The following is a 26,516-nucleotide window of genomic DNA, read 5'->3' as shown; positions in this document are numbered from 1 at the left end:
ATTCAATTGCCCCCATTTAGAGCACATCATTATGAAATTAAACCGCAAACTATTCAAATGCTTCCTAACTATCATGGACTTCCAATTGAAGAACCTTATAAGCATTTGAATGAGTTTCTTGAAGTGTGTTCCACCGTGAGATACACAGACATGCTAGAAAAGGTTTTAAGGCCTAAACTCTTTCCTTTTACCCTTAAAGACAAGGCAAAATATTGGTTCAACAATCTTTGGCCTTTTTTGATAACTTCTTGGGCATAAATGCAACAAGAGTTCTTGAAGAAGTACTACTGATTTCTAAGACCAATGCCATGAGAACTTCCATTCGTGAATTTTCTCAAAAGGATGGGGAAATGGTCCATGGGGCATGGGAAAGGTTTAATGACTTGCTTAGGAAGTGCCCACATCATGACATACCTAAGTGGCAACTAGTTCAATATTTTTTTGAAAGTTTACCGGATAATCACAAGGGTATGGATGATGCATCGATGGGTGGCTCTTATCTTGACAAGCATGAAAATAATGTGTGGCAATTGTATGAAAGTATGAGTGAGAACTCAATGCATAGATCTTTATCCTCTAAAAATGGTAGAAATCTAGGTGGAAGGAAGAATGTTGACTTATATCAAGTTGGCAATTCCAATGACATAGCCACTGAGATGAAATCCTTATCTCAAAGGTTTGATCAATTCTTGATCAACCAAAATTTGGCGAATCAAATTTCTTCCTCCCCTAATCATGTTAATGATCGTGCATCTAGTGAATCTTGCATGACTTGTTCAAGTATTTTATATTCTACTTCTAATTGTCCCCATGGACATGCGCAAAGCGAGAATCATAAGCAAGTTAATGCGACATTTGTCAACCAAGGGAATAATCCCTATGGCACCCATTACAATTCAAGTTGGAGGAACCATCCAAATTTCTCTTGAAAAGGCCAAGGGGAAAGCTCAAACCTTCCCCAAGGTGGTTTTCAAGGAAAATATGTTCCACCTCCAATGCAAAGCCAAGGTTCCCAAGGTTTTAGATCATCATTTCAATCACATGGAAATCAATTCTCTAATTCTCATTTTCCTAACCAATCATCGTATTCCCAAGGAAATTCTAGGAGTCCCGCTTTTGAAGAAAAAATGTTGACCGCTCTAGGAACTCTAGAGGCGAACGCTCAATTCCTTTATTCTCATTTTCAATCCATTGCTAAGCTAGAAACCCAAGTCGGGCAAATAGCTAGTACGTTGAATGCTAGAGGGAAGGGAAAAATGCCTTTAAATGCCCTACCAAAGCAACAATGTGTTGTGGAGACTCATTCCGTTCCTCAACGGAAGGTCACACAATCAAATATGTCAATGCGGTGACAACCTTAAGAAGTGGGAGAATTGTGGACAACCAAGTGAGTATGTCTAATGAAGAGAGTGAACTGGTGCAACTGAAAGTTGGCACCCGTCCCGTTTCACATTTTTTTCCTCCTTTATTGCATGTGCATGATCATGTTGAGAAAGTTGTAAAAAATGATTTGAAAGATGGGTTGAACAATGATTTGAAAACTTTTTGTGTTGAAGATTCTTCAAAGAAAGATTTTGAAAAAGCTTTTGAGCCTAAAGCTCCATTTCCGGATGCCTTGAAAGGATCCATTTCTATTGAAAAGTAAAAGACCAAGACCAAGACCAATGAAATCATTGACGTGTTTAGGCAAGTGAGGATTAATCTTCCACTCTTGGATGCAATTAAACAAATTTCGGCTTATGTCAAATTTTTAAAAGATCTTTGCACCCAAAAAAGGAAGAACAAAAGCCAAGTACCAAGGAAAGTGGTCTTAACCGAGCAAGTGAGCTCCATCTTGTAATATAACACTCTCCTAAAGTTTAAGGACCCTAGTTCACCTACTACTTCCTGCATCATTGGTGACCATGTCATTAATTGGGCTCTTCTTGATTTAAGAGCAAGTTTTAATTTTCTTCCATATTCGGTACATGTTAAATTTGGCTTAGGAGACCTAAAACCGACGTCGGTAGTTTTGTAACTTGTTGACCAATCCATCAAAAAGCCCCGGGGTATCATTGAGGATGTTTTGATTAAGATTGATAAGTTCCACTTCCCCGTTGATTTCGTTGTCATTGACACGGAACCGGTTCCAAATCTAAAAAGCCAAATTCCCATTATCCTTCGCCGTCCCTTCTTGGCAACCGCAAATGCCAACGTTAATTTTCGGATAAGGATAATGAAAATCTCATTTGGCCACATGAAAGTGAAGTTGAATATTTTTAATCCAACCCCAAATTCAATGGACAAACATAAAGAAGTGTGTGCTGTAGAAAGGTGTCTTGAAAATGAACTTGATAAAATTGAGTCTTTGCTTAGAGGTGGAAGTTCTAAGAGTTCACCTTTGAACTTGAATTCAAGAATGGTTATTTCAAAACCTTGTGTTAAAAGGGCATGGAAGCCTAAGAGTTGCATAGATCAAGGACCATCAATATCTTTTTAATCAAATCCAACAAGTTATCTAGAGAACCATTTGTTGGGTGGGGTTCAAAATGCCTTTCACCCCATCAAACAGGAGATACATAACAAGATATTTGATCCGGGCTAAAAGAGTCCAAAGTCTTGCTAGAGACATTAAAGACTAGCAATGCTTCGTAGGGTTTACAACCCTATTCCTCCCTCATTTCTATTTTATCTTTCATTTCTTGCGTCATCTAGATATATTTTTGGGTTCATACACATGGTTAGGGATTTCGATTGGGAATGCCTGCATTTTCAGTTCTAAAATAGGCATTTCATGCCTATTCGATCAATCTCAAAAGAGGTTCGATCGATCGAACTTCATACCTGCATCATACCTACATCCAATCACCTCTCTATCCCATCGTGCAAAGTTTTTTATGATCAATCTGAAATTCCAAGATCGATCCAACTTCTTCTTGGATCGATCTTCAGTTCCAACAGTTAGAAAAAATTTTGAACCCCTGAAAAACAGCTCTTTGTCTAATCGTTCAAACTTGTCTGCAAGTTTTCACCAGCTCGATCAATTGAAGTATCTTCCAAATCGATCTTGGATTGATCGATCTGTGTTCCTTAGTTGACTTTGACTTTGATGTTAACTACATTTTGATTTTTTTTAATGTTTGTTTTATTTTATTTTATTTTCAAAAACCTCAAAAAGATTTTTATTTTAATCTTTACTTATAATTTCATTTTAAATTTTCAAAATCCAAGGGAAAAAAAAAAAAAAAAAAAAAAAAAAAAGAACATTTTCTTTACAAATATTTTCAAAAATTCCAAAAAAAATTTTATTTTATTTGTTTTTTACTTTTATTTTTCCAAAAATCCAAAAATATTTTGAATTTTGAAATTTGAATTTTTAAATATTCAAAATTTTCAAAAGTATGTTTTACAAGGTTAGATGGATCTGAGTTCTTTTTAGATCGATCTATGTTCGATCGATCATAGATTTTTCTGGATCGATCGAACAGGGTGGAGATCGTTTTTAAAAATAGAAACCTTGGGTCATTTGATTGATTTGGCTATCGATCTCAACCCTCATCACCTCCCACCGCTGCAACCCATCTTCCCAACCTCTGGCGAAGCCTCTGGCGAGTTTCCCGAGCTTCGAAATCTCATCTCCACCTCTCGATCTCATCTCATCTCCTTCGTCTCCACTTTTCTTATTCGGCATGGTGAGTTCTAAGTTTTATTTCCATTTTCGAGCTTTAACCTATATGTTTTTGATGTTTCCATGATTAGATCCAAGTTTCCATGATGAATTTTTTTCATTTTTTGATCTTTGAAGCATATGTCTATATATGTATATATATCTTTGCATATTTTCATTTTCGATTTGATGTTGGGGGTCACGTGCCAAGTTAAGTGACCACTATTGTGTTATTGATCTGTGAGAGGGCCCACGAGCTTGCTCGGGAGGCCCCCGTGTCATCCTCGTCACAGATCTGTGACTTTTCAATTTTCTCACAATAGTTCGATCGATCGAATTTTTCTCTGATCGATCAGAGAAAGATCGATCTCACTTAGTCCTGATCGATCCAACTTGGATCAATCTCATATTTTCCTGATCGATCGAACATCACAGATTTGCATTTTACACCTCACACAATATCTTATGTGTTCCATGCTATCTTATTTATGCCCAATGCCTGTGTTTTCCACATTAGATGCATTCTATACTTATACTGTTTAGCATGTTTCACTTAGTCACTGATTCTTTGGCTGCGTCATCACTTGCATAAATTCATATACATTATTCTGAGTTATCTATCTGACTTGACATACATGTTTCTATATACTGTACTTCAATTCTTTATTATCTTTTTTTGACTTCTATTGTAAGTGTTTCCTTTTCTGTTCTGCAGGCCATGGCACAGGTTAAGATAGTTGCGCGTCGACAGTATGAGCGGAGAGTTAGACCATGTATAGAGGAGGAGGTAGGACCTTCACATGCTCAAGATGTGACGACCCTGGTTTTTTGCCCAGCGTGTCCTGTGATGAACCGAAAATTAACCCAATAGCGGATCCAGATACGGAAGCAAGAAATAAGTCAACGGTCTCCCAAGGCACAACACAACTCTAAGACACTTTGATGACCTTCCGTGAAGTCATGGAACTCAATGAGAACTGACGCGGAAGCAAAAGATCAAAAAAATAACAATTAAGCCCCCAGGGGCAAAATAGTCATTTTACATGGAAGTGACGTCCCTAAAATATATATCATTCCCGAAACAAATTCTTAACTTCCCATGAAGTCACTGAATTCAAAAGAAAGTAGCGGAAATGAATTACAAGAAAACTGGACAAAAATAACCCCAAGGGCAAAATGGTCATTTCAAAAAATATAAAATTGGGTGCTACTGAGCACACCAATGGGAAGAAAGCAAAAAATTAATCAAGTTACACTCAAGAATCACTTGATTTGGAGTCCAGATGGAAGAGAAAAGTCAAAACAAAGTTTTGACGTCACCGTGGTCGTAAATAGTAACCTGGGCAAAATGCTGAAATTCGTGTACCGTTTTGAGGCACTAAACGATGTTTTCTAGAAAAACACAAAGAAGAAACCCCCCTCAAAATAATTTTTCCAAGCTGACCATGTTGAAAGAAAATTTAATTTTTGAGGTGAAATCCCCAAATAGCCCTTACAACAGACTTTTTCAAATAGTGCATATGCGCACAGGAAAACAGATTTGACGCGGGGTTTTCAGGTCCAAGATGACATTTCGTGAAAAAATGTTGTGAAGAAACCCCCCCTAAAATCACGTTTTCTATGTGACCAAGTCAGGAACGAAATTTATTTTTTAACAAAAATTCCCGAAATACCCCTAGATCAGTCTAGACCAAGAGGGTTAAAAGCTGCTACAAGATCTGTCCACAACTGAGAGCAGAAATGGGCTAGAAGATGAATTTTTCTGGAAAAATGCAAAGAAGAAACCCCTCCCAAAATCAAATTTTCTACCCCCCTTCGTGGACGAAAATAAATAAAATGCACTGTGAAATGGCCAAAATGCCCCTCCAAGAAATCTGAACAAGAGGCTCCAAAAAGCTTCTAAATAAAAATCAGAAAGCAAAACTTTGTGATGGATTTCCGGCACCAATATGACATTTTCTGGAAAAACACAGAAGAAATCACCCCTAAAATCACGTTTTCTAAGTGGCCAAGTGAAGACCGGAATTTATTTCCAGAAGGAATACCCCAGAATGCCCTAAAATCAGATTATGCCATAAAAATGAAAAATGATTTCATAGAAGGCTCATTTCACCAAGGAGAGGGTTTTTCCCATAAACGATCATGCACACAGATGTAACTTACCTATTAGGTCGTGCTACAATGGTCCACGGCTTAAAAATACCGCCAATGCAAAATCCGACCTCCCGACGGCCAAAAAGGCAATGAACAAGAAATAGGAAATTTGAAAACCAAAATTAACAAATGCCTTCAAATTACCATTTGGCCCTTGGCTACACTTCAAACATGATTAATAAGACCCTATCAAAGAATAAAAATGAAATTTCCACACCTGATGCAACCATGGTGAGACATTGACTTGGTATTTTTCAATATTTTCATAATATTTTATAAAATCAGAAATTACATAGGATGCAATATACATGTCATTGGCCTCCGACCTTATCTCATACAAGTCAAATACATCATAAAAGGTGTACTTATGTACACGTTCCATAAATGGAATCAAAGATACAAGGTTTGACATAAAAAGCTACAAAAAGGCATTACATGCTAAAATTTGCATGAAATGGAAACTTAAAAGCTATAAGTCATCCCAATGAATGATAAGCACCACGAACCAAGTCTTCGTACCTGAAACAGCGCCCCAATAACTTCAGGGTGAGTAAACAAGTTTACTCGTAGAGAATGAGCATGCATCGACTCGATTTCTTTAGAGATTTTTACATTGACTTGAAACAATTTAAAAAGGGTCATGCCACCTAATGTCTATGTCAAATGTTAGTCTCAGAGAGCATCCTAAGCTACTCATGTAACTGAATTGAACAACAGCATACAAGTATACATGCTCAAGTATGCAAGTCAATATTAAAACATGATATTCGATATAGAATCATACATTTACAAGTATACTAATCCATATTAAACAAGTTTTGCAATGTCTAAGCATGCATATACAAATATACAATTAACATAGAAAACTTATGAATCAAGTATACAGGCACAAGTATATTCAGCTAAATGAATTACGCATAAGACAAGCATATACAACACAAGTATACAAAATGAAATCCGATTGCACAAATCAAACATACAATATGTAAGTATACTAAATAGGGTCTAGATATACAACCAAGGATACAAGTTCAAGTATGCTAAATGGGATCTAAATACACAAAACAAGTATACAGTTTCAAGTATACTAAATAAGATCTAATACACAAAGCATATATACAGTCTCAAGTATAACAAATAAGATCTAAAATGCAAGATAAGCACAAATTCACAAGTTACAAGTAATCCATGATTAACAACTTGAATTTAAATGCAAAATCAAATAGTGGAAAGACTAGGATCCTTGGTTGCAGACCAATCGAGTTATTCCGGGTTACTAGCCCGCAAGGTACTACCTAATGCGCACATGTATAAGTTATTCCAGGTAATTACGACCCACAATGTACTACTTATTGCGCACTTCATATGACTTAGGAAACTCACGAATCCGTACTAGGGCCAAACCCTAGCTATCACATGAACATGATCCTTATATGCCTCCAAAAACAATAAGTTCAAAACTTATGCAAAATCAATAAGTTAAACCAAACTTATACATCTCAAATAATGTCTAGGAATGACTTTACATGCACATGCAAGATTGAATCCACACAACCCATATCCTAGAGTTCAAGTCCACAATGTCATTCACAATGTCGAATCTTTAATGTGCGATTCGTTACACGCTATAACAATTTCATTTCAATATTAAAATGCAATCTCATCCAAATGATCCCAATTTTAAATATGTTAAACAACATGGTATAGTCACTACACAAACCAACTCAAAAACTAATTTGGATCATTAAGACAACAAAATAGAGTTTAATTGAAACATGTTAATTAAATCTCTAGATTTTCTAAAATAACCACAAATTGCCCTAAATGGATATATACAAGTGAGCAAGCCCAAGTCAATACCATTATCAAGTTAAAACTCAATCAAACTAGTGGAACCATTAATTAGATTTATAATTAATTCATTTAATTCAAAATCTCTAGATTTCTAAACTTATCCAAATGCTCTCAATTTAACGTAGGTTAGAGAATATGTCAAGGCCTATTTAATCTCACATTACAAGTTGTTTTCATGCTTGTTTCAACTATGTGAATTAAACTTTCATAAAAGATAAATATTAAATAAGTTTTGCAATTCTTATTCAAATGTTCCGAATTTAATATATGTTACTCAACATACCAAGGCCTAATTTACTAGCATGCCACAATTTAATTCCAATGTGCTTACCATCATGAGAATTAAATCTTAAACAAGAAAATAATTAAATGAAAGGTTTCAAAACCTAATCAAATACTTTAGATTTAATATATATGAAAGTACATGGCATGCACATCATGGATATCAAGTCGGAATTTCAACAAAATGAATAGTGCACTTGGAGCAAATTAATTAATCAAATTAATTAATTATTACTAGATTTCAAAACATCCCCGATTACTTTCAATTTCACATATGTTGAAGAGTGCATTAAAGCCTAACATAATATGCTAACACATATTGATTTCAAGTTAGATAAGGCTACATGAATTAATCTTTCACTTAAGATAAATATTAAATAAAAACTTCATTACTTGTCCAAAAGCTCTCAATTTAATATATGACAATGACCATGTCAAAGGGTAATATTCTATCATACTACATGTTTAAACCAAGTTATGAGTAACCGGGAAAATCAAATCTCATACAAGAAAATAAGTAAATAAAATCTCTAGATTTGATATCAAAGCAAGTAAACAAGTTGTATAAGCATCACAAGCATACAAAATAACAAGAAAATAAATTATAACACCCCCTACCTCAATTTAAGATGAAAATCTCAAAGGCCCACCGAAATAAAAGTGCTCCGAATCCGACGATACCGAAGGGTTTTGTCGGGGACAACACGATGAACAAGAATCACCAAGAAGCCCATGAAAATCACAACTTGACTTCAAACTCGAACTTAAAATTTGGCCAACAACGGGTTCTAATAAGGGTGAAAGGTGCGCATCGTCAAGACAAACACAAAACGCAAAGGCACTATGACTTTATAACAAAGGGAAGAAGGTTTAAATGAGAGGAGAAGGGTGGCAGCCCCCCTTGGGCTTCCATGGTAGATTCAGGTCGTGCATGAAGGGAGGAGAAATTGAAAAATGAAATGTCTCACCCCCCTTTTATAGGAAAACCCTAAAAGTGCCCCGAACGAGCCCTGCTTGGTCCGGAAAAGTGAAATTTGAGCAGACGCACTCAAACGGCAAAAGTCCATAAACAAAAAAGATTCAAAATGAGAAAATATGAATAATGGAAGAAACGGCATCGAAAACCAAGTCCCGAGCAGAGAGATATACCCCGAACAAGTTCGACGGTAACTAGGGCCAAAAACTCTGAAACTGGAGAAAAATGACCAGAAGGAAATTCTAAGAGTACACGACTCAATGAAATGTGAAAATGAATCCCGTACGAGGATCCAGACTCAAAATGAGGTATTTTTGCAATAACTTTCATTAATTGCATAATGGCCCCTCCAAAAAGTGAAAACTGCACTAATAGCCCGGAATGAAAATATCTTCCAAAAATATTTTCTTAAAAACCCCTAAAATAAAATATCTTTAAAAGATATTTATGAAAAACACCCTAAGAAATGAAAAAGATTCTGAAGAACTGTGCATCCATGCCCCTATGGACACCGGGAGCAACCAGAGTACTTTCTTGCAAAAGTAAAGATACATATTTCGTGGAAACCACTTAGAATGAAAACACGTGAAGTGAAAAACCAACTCCGAGCATGAAAAGTGAGGTTGTGCCGAAAACTGACAAACGGAGAAAAGACATAATAGGGAAAAGGACGAAAAGTGAATAGTATCCGGAAAGTGAAAATGTAGAAATGACTCGGTCCTCGAAGGAAGTTGTCAATCCATACGAAAGAGTCTCGAAAACCAATTCCAAGCACTCGAGATGACACTAAGCTTCGAGAAACAGAGCTCAGAAAGCAAAATTAAACGAAAAAATTTTATCAGTAAAATTTTAGAAAAAAGGAAAGAGAGTCAAATGACCGGGTCATTGCACAGGATCCAGTTCCAGATCCATCTCCAGAGTAGGCTAAGTAGCCTGAGCAGTATGAGGAGCCAGTTCTAGCTCAATCTGACCGCTCTGCCTCTTCTGCTTCTGCATCTTCATCCTATTCTGATGAGGCTGAGCATATATCCTCTCCTTCTCCACCACCGGCACAACCAGGCTAGATCAGAGACAGACCTCTCAGTCAATACTCACGCCTTTCAGTGGCACATGAGTCAATATTTGATATTGCTTTCTTCTCCTGGTCAGTCTTGACTCGGGCAACTTTTGACGAGATTGAGCGACGCAGCATTTCAGTCATTCTGGCGCTAGTTACTTATCCTGTTTTCCCACGGCTTATTCGGATGTTCTTCCAGAACCTCGGACTGGCCCAGGGTAATCTATCAGAGCTGCAGACCACCATTGATGGCTACCCCATTCAGATCATAGTTGACACATTAGCCAGATCTTCTCGGTGCCCTCATGCCTGCCTTCCCGACCTTCATTATCCTATCTTGAGGAGGCCTTTTGACGCAGACATGGCCGTTGCACTGACTGGCCACTATGCAACTGAAGAGACATTCGCCACATAGATTTAATTGCCTAATGATCTTTGGTTCTTCAATTCGGTCTTGTACTGAAACGTATTTATAATGGGCCATAAGATCCAGAGGCGTTCAGACTTTTTGGCCATTGGGTATCTATTTTGACACTCTACTAGAGTGTTATGATGAAGTTTTATATAGACTACGTCAGTAAAGCCAAGCCTAAGCAAACCAAGTTCCTTCCATTTGCATATCTTATTACACAGATTCTTCGTGATCAGCGCTATCCGTTCCATCCAGCAGAGCGTCCAAAGCAAGGGGCCTACAGCTTTCTCAAGAAAGACTGGAATAAGAGCTACAATGCTCTTATAAAAAGCTTAGAGTAGGACGTGGTTTTAGCAGCTGAATAGGCCGAGCTTGCCGAGCAGCAATAGTGCAAGCAAAATATGATCCAGCAGACCCACCGGCAACTGCGGACATGCATATGGATATTAATCTAGAGCAAGAGCCAGCACTAGAGTCACCGCATCACGCTTAGGTAGAGTCACCATTACATTTCCTGGAGCCTAGTCAAGATGAGTATCATTCTCCTAACCCAGTCATACCTGATGCTCCAGCACAAACACCCAGTCTAGGCTAGCGTATACAGACCTTAGAAGACACCGTTATCTCTCTTCGGTCAGATATGGCATCTCTCCGCTTGGATGTTATGGCTGCGCTGCAGGGCATATCCAGAGATATCCGGGGATTATGCCCCGCTAGCCCAACCTCCTCTGCCTGATCTCTATTCCTCTCTTTCATTTATATATCAGTGATCCGTTCCTTTTATTTTGATACTGATATGATATTTTTGCGGCTAGTTTGTTGGCCAGACACTATGATGTACATTATTTTTATTATTCCATATATGCAATATATTTTTGGATGTCAGAACTTATATTGATACATTTATCTGTGATTGACTCCATTCATCAGGTGCATCACAGTGACTTCAGTGAGAGAGAGTGCTGCCCAATTTTTTTTATTTTTTTATTTTTTTTTTTATTTTTTTTTTTTAGGACCACCTTTATTCTTCTCTCTTTACTTCATTTATTATCCCATTTACACTTGCATATTCACTGTGCACTGTTATTATCCCTTTTGTTATCTGATGAGTTTTATCCAAGTGCCATTTTCTCAGGACCATAGTCAATTCCAAGTTCAGGAAGGTTAAACCACCCACTTTGGATACTTATGTCCCGGCCATTCTTTGCTTTAATTGCACTGCTATACTCTTTCCTTTTGTTCTCTTTGCATATTGAGAACACTGTGCCATTTAAGTTTGAGGGTAATGGGTGTTAATTGCAGTGTTCACTTTCCATTCAAAATTTTAAGTATGACTTGTGTATTTGAGGAATTTTCTATGATTGGTCCATGACTAGCTGTGATTTTGATCTTTTAAGGACTATATTGCTTAAAATTTAAAAATTACTTGACTTGAGAGTCTAATACTCCTTGTATGCCTTGTGGATGCCATTTAGGAGTAAATTTTTCGAAAGATTGCTATTTTGCTTGCACTTGTGGTCCACATCATGATTGTTTTGAAATTCACTCTAGGATTCTACACTAACACAGGCGCACACTAGCATTCATTTGTGGGGTACATGTTTTGTTGATTATTGAAGGGATAATTTCACTTACCTCCCTTGAGGTTAGGTGTAATTACAGGCGGTACCCCTTACGTTTCAAAAATTACAAAAACCTCCCCTCAATGTGACCGGAGTTAAATTCCGGTGACATTCTTGTCAGACTAAGATACCCTTATTATATAAAATAAAAAATTATCAAAATCCAAAATGATAAAAGCTACCCCCAATTATAGAATTGAACAACCAAACTTCAGCACCGACATCCTTGCTCACCGCCGGTCGGTTTCGCTGTTGAGATTGTGCATTGCCGCAGCCATTTCAGTTCACTTCATCACCGGATCAGAGCGCCGCTTCACCGCCTAGCTCATTAGTTCACCATCGGTATCTTGCGTCGCTACGCTCACTTTCTCTTTCTATAGCCCCTGTGATCACGGACAGCAGATCCGTCATCTATCGTCATCTATAAAAGCCTGTGCACGTCATTCCGAGGTCGCCGTCCTTCACCGCCATTCCGAGCTGCTTGCACACCATTCAAACCTCAAGCCGGTAAGCACCAATAAGAGCATTACCACCGTTCAATTCAGACCCAGTCCTTACGGTCACCGTCATCAGAAAAACCACTGTGCTTATCGCAGCCGGAATCACGACTCTTCCAGTAGTTGTTCGTCGCCACACTCTGGCGCCACCGAGGCACTACCGTTCTTTCTCACCGTCGACTGAGCACATCCTTGCTCATCTGCCGTCGCCGAAATAGTGACTCTCATTGTTCGTCGCCACACTGCCGCCACCGCGTCACCGCCGTTCTTCTTGCTCGCCGTCGATTGAGCACATCCTTGCTTGTCCCCAGTGGGTTATTCATAGCTTGCTTCCGCCCGATGTTCCGTCTGTCCTTGCTCGCCGTCCCGACCAGTCCCTCATGCACCTCTATTTGGGACATCATAACACACACATATATCCTAAAGACCTCTTTGATGTCTTGCTCCGTCCATCCCTTGATTCAGATACCAGTCAAAATATGAGAAATTGGGGTTTTGGAAGTATTTGTTTGTTTGCTTTTTTATTTTTTTTTATTTTTTGTTTTTTTTTTTTTGGATATATAGGTTAATTTAATACAAAAGTAATAGCTGATGTCATCAAAAATCATCATTGACCTACGTTGACTCTCACTGGAGGGGCTAAGTGTTACGACGGAGCAAACCTTTAGAGAGGACGGTGTAATATTTGAAACGTAAGGGGTACTGCCTGTAATTACGTCTAATCTCAGGGGAGGTAAGTGAAATCATCCCATTATTGAATTGGTTATATCCCAATTGGGCTAGTAGTGCATTGAAAGCTTTCATTTTGACAAAAATGGATAACAATCCCTTTTTATGAGTAGCCAGAATTCTAGCCTCATCAAGCACTAAATTTCTTGCGCCGAAAGGTGGAGGGCCTAAACTCTAAGTTAATAATTGGTTTCAAAAAAAAAAAAAAAAAAAAAAAAGAAGAAAAAGAAAAGTTGCAAAAGTAATAAAAAAGTGAGGACTTCTCCTAAAAAGTGAGAAGTGAGAAATGATTAGATAGAAGTTGTTTTGATTTTTAGCCTAGTTGATTTGAGCTTGTAAGTCCTTAAGGGTGTTTCAACACCCAGTACCCTAAAGCCGTTTGGTTTGGGAGTCATTGACCTAACGCTCGACCTCATAGATCACTAGAGAGCTTAATAATAGATCAACACATTGCACCATACTTCCATCTTTGATCCTTAGGTTAGTAAAAAAAAAAAACAAAAAAAAGAGTGAAAATAATAAGCGCACCTAGAATAATAAAGCTTTAATAAAAGGTCCACTCTTTGTTTTGATGATTGGGACTAGATTTGTATACTAGTTTGAGGGTAAAGATGTTATCATTTCTTTAGTTGGCTTAAATAGCAACACATTTGATCCCGGTCCACTTAAAAAGGATTCTAGTGTTGTTTTGATTTGCATAATCATTTTCTTGATGTGTGGAGGACCATACTTGCTTGTTTGATGTTGAAATATTGGGAGATTACTTGGAAATGGTTGAAAAATTGCATACCTGAGGTAGTTTCTCCCAATGCTTGTTTGCAATATTGGTGCCTCTTTTGTGAGAATGAGTTTAATGTTTGTGAGTATCATTTCTGAAAACCCTCACGAGACTTCACTTGTCCACTAGGGGTAACCTAGGGGTTTAAAAGGCTTGTTGCATATACTAAATGCAATCGTTTTCCCTACGAAAGTGGCGTTATTCATTTATTACTTTCTAGTTTATACTTGTATAGTTGTTCATTTCATTCATTTACTTTATAGTTTATTGCTAGGGACTAGCAATATTTAAGTTTGGGAGTGTGATGAGCGCTGAAAAGTGCACATTTAAATCCCTTAAGCTTAGGTATTCTAGGACCTTTATCTATCTTATTTTCCCATCTTAGACTAATTTCATGTTATTACCTTTTTAAGGTGCTTATCTCAAAAATAAGTTAATTTAGCCAAATAAGAGCTTAAAAGAAGCAATCTTAAGCTGAATGGAAGAAATGAGCAAAATGGAAGCAGAATGAAGCAAAGTGTGGAAAATCACCAATGTTCGATCGATTTCAACATTATTTCGATCGATTAGAGCAAGATCGATCTGGACACTCCAAGATGTATCCAAGCAATTGGCCTATTCCAAAAGATCTCACCATGTTCGATCGATCCAACCTTTCTCAGATCGATCAAAAATATTCGATCTTATCCACACCTACCACCCCGCCTACCATTTTTGTCTCTTTCACAAAATATCTGAAAATATCTCAGAGATTTGTCTTTATTCAAAAAGGCACCACTAAGGGTGGATCGATCTCTGCAGTATTCGATAGATCTCACCAATGTTCGATCAATCTCAACACAGTTCGATCGATCGAACCTCCTCAAGTCTGAAAAAAAAAAAAAAAAAAAAAAAAAAAAAAAAAAAAAAAAAAAAAAAATTTCCAGCTCATTAAAAGTTGGTTCATGGTGCAATCATTGCAAGGACCCTAGTGCACGAATCCAGAACATTGGGTGTGACACTTGAGCCTCCTATATAAGGATTTTGAGTCACTTTTATAAGGGAGAATGGATTCACTTCTCACATCTTGATATTCATATCATCATATCTTCGTATCATCTATCTTAAAGAGGAGGCTAGATATTAGAGAACTTTTACACATCTTTGGGAGTTCTTCCATTCTTCTAGGATTTCCATCAAGAAGGAGGTTATTCCTACAATGGAGATAGCCCTTGAGGGTTGGATGACTACTTGAATGAGTGGCTAAACTTCTACTTGGGGCTAGATTAACCCCTAAGTTTGCTTCCTAGACTTAGTGCTTTGTATATTTTTGAGGATTTACTTATAATAAATGTTTTCATCTTGGATTTATATATATATCTTGTGGTTTGTACTTGATGTGTATGGATTAATACTTTTAATAGATTATCTATTTCTACTCATATGTCTATGTATACTAGAATGGATGATTCATGTGCTTCTCTCTAGATTTAATGGAATTTATGCATGTCTATGTGTATGGATGAAGCTAATCTAGTGATGATCAAAGCATAGTGCTTAATTGGACATTCTTGTAATTTGTTTGATGGTTCACACTTGTTTCTTGATGGATTGTGCCACACCTTTAACTTACTTAGTTTAATTTTCATGTCTTTAGTATAGATGTAGTGTAATTGCTTTAAATTCATAGATAGGTGGACAACCTATTCTTGTTCCTTGGTGTTCCATACTTGTGAATGCAAAGGGTGTATGCCTCTAGATAGTTATGTGTTCATAAATTGTGGTTTCATTTAATGGATTTTGGTTTCATTTGATAGGTTGTGTTTTCCATTTGAATTGGCAAGACAATCTATACTTATTTGCCATCCATGTCTAGTTTTAATTAATATCACACACACACACACAAGTTACAATTCAACTTCCCCATTGATATACAATTGCTAGTGTCTAGTGAAGTCAAGCTTAATGGTGAGCTCTAGTACCCCAAGTCCTCTCCTCCGTATCTTTTTCCCTACTTTCTAAATTATTACTTTTACTTGCTCTTATTTCAATTGCATTGTAGTTTAATCAACCAAACAAACCATCCTTTTGATCATTCGACCTACTAACCCTATACATTGTTTCCATTACAAATACGCCCACAATCCCTTGGGATGATCCCTACTCACACTAACTATATTTTTAGTTAGAAGTAGTAGTGGCTTTTAAAAATTTAAAACTTGGCCACATTGCATATACACACTCGTTTGCATATCTTAAGACGTTGGTGCTCGACACACACCAATGCTATTTAAGGTCGGCGACATCAATGATGAAAATTCACCATCAGTGTGTTGAGTTCGCCACTAGAAGCTTTAATGTTGATGGCAAGAATATCAAAGCTCATATTTGGGATACTGGTGATGACGACGGCGGCAACTTTGACTTTTTTTATTTTTATTTTTATTTTTTAATAGAATGGAGGCAGAATGTAGCGGTACTTGGTGGGAGTTCGCGGCGAGAAAAGGAGCAGATCCGGCGATGGCCATGATGGCAGAGATCAGTGACGGCAGCGATGCTAGGTACGATGGCAGATCTGGTGACGACAGGGAGCAGCAGTTTTCCCGCCTGAGAAGGGGCAAATCTGCCAATGGCTGTGACGGCAGAGAGCAGTAGTGTGAGGAGTGGTGACTGGTTGCAAAGAAATCATCGGTGACGATTCTTGTGTTGCGGCGAGGCTAGCAGCTCGATCTGCTATACTAGTGCGATTTACGAAGGAATAAAGTGGAAGAAAAAAATATTTGAAACAGAAAAAAATATTTTTTTGAGGGTTTAGGTTTGACTTAATTTTAGAGGTACGGTTTAAAGAAATTCAAAGCTTTTTTTTCAGTAGGCTCTAATACCATCTTGAAATTCAGAGAAAGAATATGAGAATTAAAACTATATTCGATATTTACACTGATGGTGTTACATTCAATTTATCAAATAGGACCTAGCTAAAATAGGTAATTAATTACCTACCAATTAGCCCTAAATTAAGGAGTAAATAATTCAATTCTACATCTGTACTATAAAAGTAAAAATCTCAACACATTCTTTGTTCACTCATGATTGGCTATGGTTTTGTCTTTGAAATGTTCCTCTTGAAGATCTCACTCTAGCCTGGCCAAAGTGTTCTGTTATCATAGCCAGGTTGAAATTCGAGATAAGGAGACAAAGGTACGTAGCCGCTATATCCATTTCAAAGCGCTTCTTCTTGTTACCGAACCTCTTTTCTGAGGAACCTGGCTTCACATTCTCGATTACCATCGTGGCTCCCTAGGACATCTTCCTTTAATTTGGCGTCAAGATTTGAAGACTGGTACATTTCCTTTATTCGTCATCTTTTACTGTCTTGATGGTGGATGTAGGTTAAAAAAAACCTAGTTAAATAAATCTCCATATTTAGTCTATTGTGTGATTTTTCATTTCTGATATTTCTTGATTGTTTTTTTGCTTTGTTGTGGTCTGCTGTGACAACACAGATCAGACATATATTAATCTCTTAGTACTCCAGCAGCTAGGCTTGAACCAAATGCAATCAAGCAGTTAAACTACACCTCCCTTTTTTATTGAACATATGATATGATGATATTTCATACTTTATTCTTAAGTACGGACATTCACACAAGTCCAATATGATCGGTAAATAATACATAACATCCTTAAACCATGCATATGTTAAACACGCAGCCAAATACTGATAAAACAGTACGTACTTTATCATCAAGGATAAACCTCAATGAGAGACCTCAAACCCATGGGGGTTATCTTGTAGTCACTGAAACCAGCGTCAAAGAAGAGCTTTTCCCATTCTTTTTTGTTTCTCTCTCTACCAGGGAGCAGAATCATCATCAGCACATCAAAGAAGAGCTGCGTTTCTATAGATTTATCATCTCCTTTCTCATTTTCCACCACCATGTCTATGATAATCACCTTTCCTCCCTTGTCCTTGCTCGGAATTGCTTCTTTGCATTTTTTCAGTAATTTCACGCTCTCTTCGTCCCTCCAGTCATGCATTATCCACTGCGTGTAATTTGAACTCAAATTATGACTAGTAAAAACTTTCCAATACTATGATTGAAAATGGGGAAAACTCAAATAGAAAAGAGAAATGCGTACCTGCAGAGTGTGCTGTCAAAAAAACATATGCCACAAAACTCCCTAATTAACCGAGCTTTAAATGAACAAATAACTAATGGAGGATAGAATTTTGGACAGTTTGATAAGTCCATTTTTGGCATGAAAAGAGTCGTATTTTTGGATGGAAATGACCCATTGAGCAAAACTCAGTAGCTTTCAACTACTGGGTCATGTCGTTTTTCAGATGAAAACCTTCATTTAAGAGGTTCGGTGATTATTCAGGATTTTTGTTTGTGATCTAAATGAAGTCGGAATGTTTTAAGACTTTAAATTTATAAAATTTTAATGTTTAGGTTTCTTATTTTATTTTTTTCAGAATTAATAGAAAGAATTTTTATTTTGAATTTATTTTTTATATTTAGCATTTGTTTCCTTTACAATTATAGGGTTTTGTTTATTATAAATATAAGTAAGTGCAAAAAAAATAACTATTTCAATTATCAATAATATTTCGAATTCTCTATGAATTTTTTACTTCGTGGATTCAAAGTAACCCTTCTTCCTTCTCAACAATTCACAGCTTTCTACTACGTCAATTACTAAATTAATTAATTAAAATTGTGTTCAATCCGATTAGTTACTCCAAATGAATATCATTTGATGCCATACCACAAGCATTATCATATATAGGTTTTTTTTTTTCAACATGGGATATAGTATAAATTACCTATAAATGGGACAGCTACGATTAACACTAGTCTATATATTGTTAGAATTTGAAGTCACTATCACTTAATATATACTCACCTAAACTTAATGTTAAGTGATTCAAAATGCTTAATTATCGGATGCATTTAATGGGATAACATTTAACCCATTCAAAATTAAGTAGTGACTTAAATATAAAATATCATGTATGTAAATAACCAAAAATACAAAATATAACCCCATTTATACCTTTAAGAGAACAGCATCAGCAGAAGGAATTGCCTCAAACATGTCCCCAGCAACATATTTCAAATTCTTAGTCCCTTGCAACCCAGCAACGACATGTGGTAGATCAAACACAGTGCACTGCAAATGTGGGAAGTTGTTGGCGATGGTTTTGGCCAGAGCCCCCGTGCCACCACCAACATCAACCATTGAATTCAACCCCTCAAAAACCTCCTTGCATTCTTTAATAACCACACTCGTGACCAACCTTGCATCACTAGCCATGGCATCATTGAAGAAATGGTTAAATATTGGGTCATGGCCTGCATAATCCCAGAATGTCCTCCCATGAGCCGTGGCAAACGGCGTGGGATTGTCATTTTGGAACCACTGGCTCACATAATGCCATGGCTTTGTCATAATAGGATCAAGCATGCCTAGCAAAAACGGTCTCACACTCAATGGCTCATCGTTGAGGAGGAGCCGAGAAACCGGTGTGAGCAAATAACCTTCTTCTTCTCCTTCATAATCATTTTGGGATAGCTTTTGCTTCACAAAGAAGCCGGAGTGAACTAGAATGCGCATGAGGCGATAGACACCCATGGATTTGGCCTGGTTGATGTTGAGCACTGCAACAAGCTTGGAGAGAGTCATGGGTTGTCCATGCTTGTGGATGATGTCTGGTATGCCAAGTTGAACTGCACAGTTTAGTGACATAGAGTTTATGAAGTTGAATATGTGGTTCCATATGTGAGCTTGAGAGCGAAACAGCTCTTTATCAACCTCAACATTGGTCATCATATCCATCTTAATTAAGCTGTCTAATGTTTTTGCTTAAAACTCTAAAAATATTGATCTATATATATATAGGAAGTGGCAGAAGTACAAGCAAGCATGAGCAGAAATAAAAAAAGATAGTTTACTCTTTCAATTTTTCCATATTTTTTTAATATAACAATGGCCAATCATTTTATATAGAAGTGTCATTTTCCTTCCATTTACATGGGTCTTCATTAGTCAAGATCTGCTAAATCTGATCATTACCGCATTTGAAAACCAAACAATTATATATTTTCATATATATTGAAGCAAGTAGAAGCAATAAATTTGATCATGGGATGACGGTATTTTGAATTCAGAAAATGAAAAGATATTTAATATATTATTTGATAATTGAATGAATAGATAATTAGAAAAATCTGATATATTATTTAATAATTGAATAAATAAATAATTTTGCACTTGGCAGTACACATTTTTTATAATTAAAGAAAACTTAACTCTAGAAAACTAAAACATAAAGATAACACTAAAAATAAGTTTAAAAATAAAGTTTTTCTAAAAATTCCAAAAAAAAAATAAAATAAGATAAATAAAAAATACTAAATCTAAAATTTGAGATGAATCAGACTTCGTTTAGGCCTCAAATAAAAATCCGAAAATAATCAATAGGAAGTGGTTATCCATAGGCCTTGAACATAATACGATAAAACGCGAAAATAATGAATAGGCCTCCAACAAAAATCCGAAAATAATCAATAGGCCATGGTGATCAGCATTCGTTATATAGGAAGTGGAAGTACTGGCCAACGCCACCACCAGATGAGCAGCATCGCTCCAACGCCCGGATGATCACCCCTTCTTCTCCTTCCCCTTAATCAAATTCATTTCTTCTTTGGAGGAATCAAAAAGGAAAAAAGAAAAAAAAAAAAAAAAAAAAAAAAAAAAAAAAAAAAAAAATCCAGAAACTAAGAACAAAGAACTCCACTAAATTGTAAGCCAAATCAAAAAAATAGAAAAGATGAATGTTGAGCTTAAAAAATAAAAATCATATTTATTTGTATAAATTTGGCTAGATATTTTGCAATTATTCCATCCACTTACCAGAGACTGAATGCCTGATAGATATAGAATGATATTGGTAAAATATCATGGATCTAATTTAGTTGAGTGAGATCTTTCATTCAATTTTCTTATTATGGGTATTTATGTAATAATTAAATATATATATATATATATATATATATATATATATATATATATATTAATGTTTGTGCAATGTTTTAAAACTAGAGGAGATTTACTGCATTAAAGTCTATTACATTAGACAAACTAAAGCACATTTAAAATGAGAAAACTATAGTAATGTTGTTTGTTATGGAGTAAAAATGTTTATACTAATTGTTAGTTGGGCACTTAACACTAACATAAACAAACTATGTCAAATCTCATCCGCCTGTCGGAAGTGGAATCAAAGGGCATATTGACATATTTGATGGTATGTCAAATGCCAAGTTAACGTTTGGAGTATCGGTTGAATGAATTCGTGATGTCAAAAAAATTTGACTTATCAGTTAGAAATTCTCTTAATTCCTAATGAGGTTACTTATACCAATTCCTTAATTATGTTTTTAATTTCTTTGGAATAATGATCATTTGACTAATCCCTTGACGAGCTAGAATTATACTTATATATCCTATAATGATGAATCGATGATCATTGGTTGAATTAGTTAAAAATATATTTATCAATCCAAAGTTTATTTTTATTTTTATTTATTTAATTTTTTTTAAGTAAGAATGTTTAAAATTAATAGTTAGTTATTAGAGGAGAAAAGAAAGTGCAAAACTCGAATATGGACCCCAATAGCATGACAATTGCTTATCAGTCACAAAGTTGAAACATGACTTTAAAATAATCAAATAAAGTCACATTATTCAATACCCTCCATTGAGGTCATAAAATCATTACATAAACATGATTTCATTGGATTGACGTTGTTCAGCAGCAACGAGCACTAAAATCAAAGAAGTCTCTTAATCTCATAAAAATGCAGTAATTGCTGATCTGACAAGGTCTATAGATTTAAAAAATGGTATTAATCAAACATGTTTTTCATTGCCACCAATTACCAATTCAGTAATTTGGATTAAAATATATGATCAAGTTATCTAATTTCACTGGATAATAAACTATATTTTATGACTGATTTAAAATTTAACAAATTTTATTGACCTCAAAATATACGCACCATTTAAATTAGAAGTTCATTTTGAAAGCGAGACTTCAAAAAATATTAGCCCAGTAAGCTATTAGACATGATAAAAAATAATAATAATAATAATTTATTGGTGCAATAAAGACAACAAGTCCTTAATGGCGTTTTAATTAAAATTCATATAGAGAAAGATTGTTGTAATAAAATAAATAAATAAATAAAATTAGAAATATAAATTGGGGACATTAAAGGTCCTTTCAGCAACATATATATTGGTGTTTTTTTAAAAAAGAAAAAAAAACAAATCTTACTATGATTGTTCAGCTACAATAACAAAAACAAGTGAAAATAATTTATTTTTTACTACATATTTGGGTCTTTTCTAAAAACATTTGCTTCACTGTGTGTTTTTGCAACTTCCTTTTATCTTATACACTAATTTGTCAACAAAAATAAAAAACAAAAAACGAGTGCCAAAATAAGCTCTAAGTGTACAATATTAGAGGAGAAAGGAAGGCACGTGCAAAGTTCGATCATGAACTCTCGAGAATAACTCAATCACTCAAACAATATGACTCTTGCTTATTAGTCGAAAGTTGAAACATGACTAGCGTAATGACCATTAAAATAATTAAACAAAGTTACATTTTCAATACCCTCCTTTGAGGTAAGATCATTACATAAACATGATTAATTCATTGGATTGAATTAATGTTTACTAAAATCAAACAAGTCACGTAATCTCATTAAAATATAAAAGTAATTGCTAATCTGACGAGGTCTATAGATTTAAAAAATGGTTTTAATCAAACATGTTTTTCATTGCCACCGAACAGTAATTTGAATTAAAATATATGATTAAATTATCTAATTTTACTGGATGATAAACTATATTTTATGACCCACCCAAGATTTAACAAATCTTATTAGATAAACACTCCTTACAACATATTAATGCTTTAGTTAAATATTAAAGTAAAATTAAACAAATGAGGTGGACAGATAAAAAGGAACATGAAAATGTAAGTACTGATTTAATTAAGCAAAAGAAAGGATATCATCTCGGAATCTTCGAATTTCGAAAATTTCTAATTTTCCATTAAGCAACCAAGAGCTTCTTGGTTTTAGTTATGGGTCAAGGGGCTATGGGTTCAAGCTACCTAGCTTTTCCCGGTTTTGTTGAGATCACATAGAAGAAGAAGAGTACTTTTTTATTATTTATTTATTATTATTATTTTTATTTTTTTCACATGCTACTCAACTTTAAGGTAAAATAATATCATTAGATTATGGAGTAGCATTTAGTGAAAGAAACAAAAAAGAAAAAGAAAAAGAAGAGTAATTAGATTAAAATTTTAACTTGTTAATTTGCTATAGAATATTCTACCCTAAGTCACATAGAGCGGGAGCGAGTGCGAGAGCGGGAGCGAGAACGCGAAAGCATTAAACTCTAAATTTTTTTAAAGCGAGAGCGTCTTGGTATATTTTTAAACATGTATTATATATATATATATATTTTTAAAGCGAGAGCGCCTTGGTATATTTTTATACATGTATTATATATATATAGTTGGGCATACGTGCAGTTTAAGTAATTAATCTATATATAGAGTAATAATGTAGGTAATAAATGCATATATGATAATATAGGTGTTCATTGAATTCGTATAGAAATATAGTTGGGCACACGTGCAGTTTAAGTAATTAATCTATATATAGAGTACTAATGTAGGTAATAAATGCAAATATGGTAATATAGGTGTTCACTGAATTCGTATAGAAATCGCGAATTAGGAAAACAAATTCGCGAATTGCAAAAATTGAATTCACAGATTTTGTACAAACTCGCTCTCAAATTGCAAATTTACGTGCGGAGTTTAAGAGCAGGACCACTTTGAACGAAGGTGTTATAATTACGTAGATCTCCAATGTTAACTACCAGAAAGTCATCAGTGCCCCTTATCAAACTTTTATTGATGAACACCATAAAGAGGCTGTGTGCTTTTTACCTGTTTGTCTAGGGAGAAAGTCTAGAATACTATGGGGTATTGTATATGTGGTACTCTACTTAATACACAGATGTAGAAACTCTCAATTTATAGAGTATTAAGGTAAATTGAGTGTTTCTATGTCTGTCGAGAAAGTATAGATACTTTTACGAGAGCGATATACCCGTATTTGATACTTTTGTGTATCCGATATTTGCGTATCAGATAAATATTTCTTAAATGTAACTATAATTTAAATATATATTATTTAATTTCTAATACGTATCAGATATTTCGACTGCGGGTCTAATACTTTTAAGATATTTTTTTAACACATTGTAAACAAGTTAATAAAATAATATTTGAATCACTAGGAGAGATCCTGTGTGATTATGGGATACCTTAGGTTAGGTGGATGCAATTTATCTTTCTTTTTACTATTTAGTTGCCTTATTTTTCTCATGTTTTTGTTGGTGGGTTTATTCCTCCAATAAATAAGTACAATGGTTAAATTAATGCAGTAAAGTACTTACCCTTACACATTTTCCCTATTGATCTGTCCACAATAATACTCCACTTCATTTTCTTTACTTCTTCTTAATTTTTTAAATTTTGCTTGACCTAATGTGATGTGGTGGGCGCAAATCCTCTGTTGTGCAATTTTCATGTTGTCTCCTACAGTGAGCGATAAGTGGTCTTGGTTTGGTCACGTTTTACTCCACTTAATATACACTAAGATTGTATTTGGCAATTACACCACCATTTATAAGTATCCTCACCCTCAAAATAAGCCATGCACGTAATATAAATTAAGTAATGTCACATACAAATATAACTCAATTCACCACCATTTATAAGTGACATTTCACCACCATACATTTATAAGTATCTTCACCCTCAAAATAAGGTATGCACATAATGCAGACTAAGTAATGTCACATATAAGCGTAACTCAATTCAACATATCATTTATGTTATGATTTGAAATTAAAGTATTTTAAAAACACTTTTACATGTTAATTTAAAGAATTTAAACCAAAATTAAAATCAATTGGATTAACTTTAGATAGCAAACAAAACACTTGTTATTTTCAAAAATAATGAAAAGAGCCACAAAATTTTTTTTTTCTTCCAAATATTAAAAAAACATGCACTTTAGGTATAAATTATTTAACATATCTTTGAATTTTTTTTGGCAAAGTTTAATATTAGTTGCTACACTCACCACCTTCACCATCAAAAGAAAAAAATTGGCAAAGTTTAATATTAATTGTCAGACTCACCACCTTCACATTCAAGAAAAGGTATTCACATAGTGTTGAAAAACTAATAGCGACACATAAATCTAACTCAATTCAACATATTATTTATATATGTTTTAAGTTAAATTTTATCATAAAAAATAGAACATCCAAAAAAAATAAGTCACATGTTAATTTAAAAAGGATTTTGAAGGGGATTATGAGATATTTGACTGTCAACAATCTTTACTTTTTAGGTGGTAATGTTACTTTCTTACAAATGGTGATGTTACTTTTTAGATTCATGTGATATTACTTTTTAGACTCTCGTGAAAATACTTATAAATGGTGGTGAAATATTATTTAAAAATGGTGGTGAAATTACCAAACATAGTCTTAGTTATATTAAGTGGAGTAAAACGTGACCAAACCAAGACCATTTATCGCTCACTATAGGAGACAACATGAAAATTGCACAGCAGAAGATTTGCGCCTGTGATGTGAGGGCGTGAATCATCTAAAGTTACTTGCCATGCCGTCCATGCAGTGCCGAATATAAGGCCTTAAAGACCCAATGCTTTTGAAAATTTATTTATAATAATGCTTTTAAAGTGTACGAAATGCGAATGTAGCTTTTTATAGGTAACAATCAAAATTATTTTGATAATATTAATAACCTTTTCACGTTCTTACATAAATATGACATCAGTTTAAGAGAATTTCAACAATATGTTAAAATACTCTTTTCTGTAAAATATACACATTCACGTGTATATATATATCGCCAATAATATGTTAAGAGTTACTAATGTGTAAAATTATTATATCTTTTACATTACTTTTTTATACAGTCACAACAACATATTTTCTTTCTTCTCCATCTTTCTCATTTCATTAATGAATCAACCCTATATTAAATATGTTTGTAAAAATTATGTGGGGTCCATGCATGACACTAGTTTGTTATTATTGGGAAATATATTTTTACACAAAAGGTATAAAACAACCACTGGTGCTAAAAATAAATAATCCAAAATTTTAGTGTAAATCTATTATGACATATCAGATTTACAATATATATATATACACACACACACACATAAACAGTTGGAGATGCTCTCAGTAGTCTGTTAAAATACTTTTTTTATGTAAAATATACACTGCCACGTATGATGTGTAATTTTTTCTTTATTTATTTATCTCCAGTAGTCGGTTAAGATACACTTCTATGTCACCAATGTGTAAAATTATTGTGTATTATACATAAC

General features: G+C 34.8%; 1 protein-coding gene and 1 pseudogene across 1 annotated transcript; both read right to left on the bottom strand.

The window, feature by feature from the left end:
- Positions 1-314: 314 nt before the first annotated feature.
- On the bottom strand, positions 315-412 carry LOC132310804 (small nucleolar RNA R71; annotated as a pseudogene).
- A 17,318-nt stretch (positions 413-17,730) lies between these two features.
- LOC132309251 (trans-resveratrol di-O-methyltransferase-like) lies at positions 17,731-19,827 on the bottom strand. Its single transcript, XM_059807572.1, has 2 exons — positions 19,045-19,827; positions 17,731-18,030 (listed from the first exon to the last, which is right to left on the bottom strand). The coding sequence occupies exons 1-2, from the start codon at positions 19,825-19,827 to the stop codon at positions 17,731-17,733; spliced, it is 1,083 nt and encodes a 360-aa protein (XP_059663555.1).
- Positions 19,828-26,516: the final 6,689 nt, after the last annotated feature.

Source organism: Cornus florida, unplaced genomic scaffold (genome assembly GCF_030987335.1).
Source record: "Cornus florida cultivar Cherokee Brave unplaced genomic scaffold, ASM3098733v1 CherokeeBrave_3.0.0_Hap2_Chr05, whole genome shotgun sequence".
NCBI classification, from domain to species: Eukaryota; Viridiplantae; Streptophyta; class Magnoliopsida; order Cornales; family Cornaceae; genus Cornus; species Cornus florida.
This window is presented reverse-complemented; position numbering and strand designations above follow the sequence as displayed.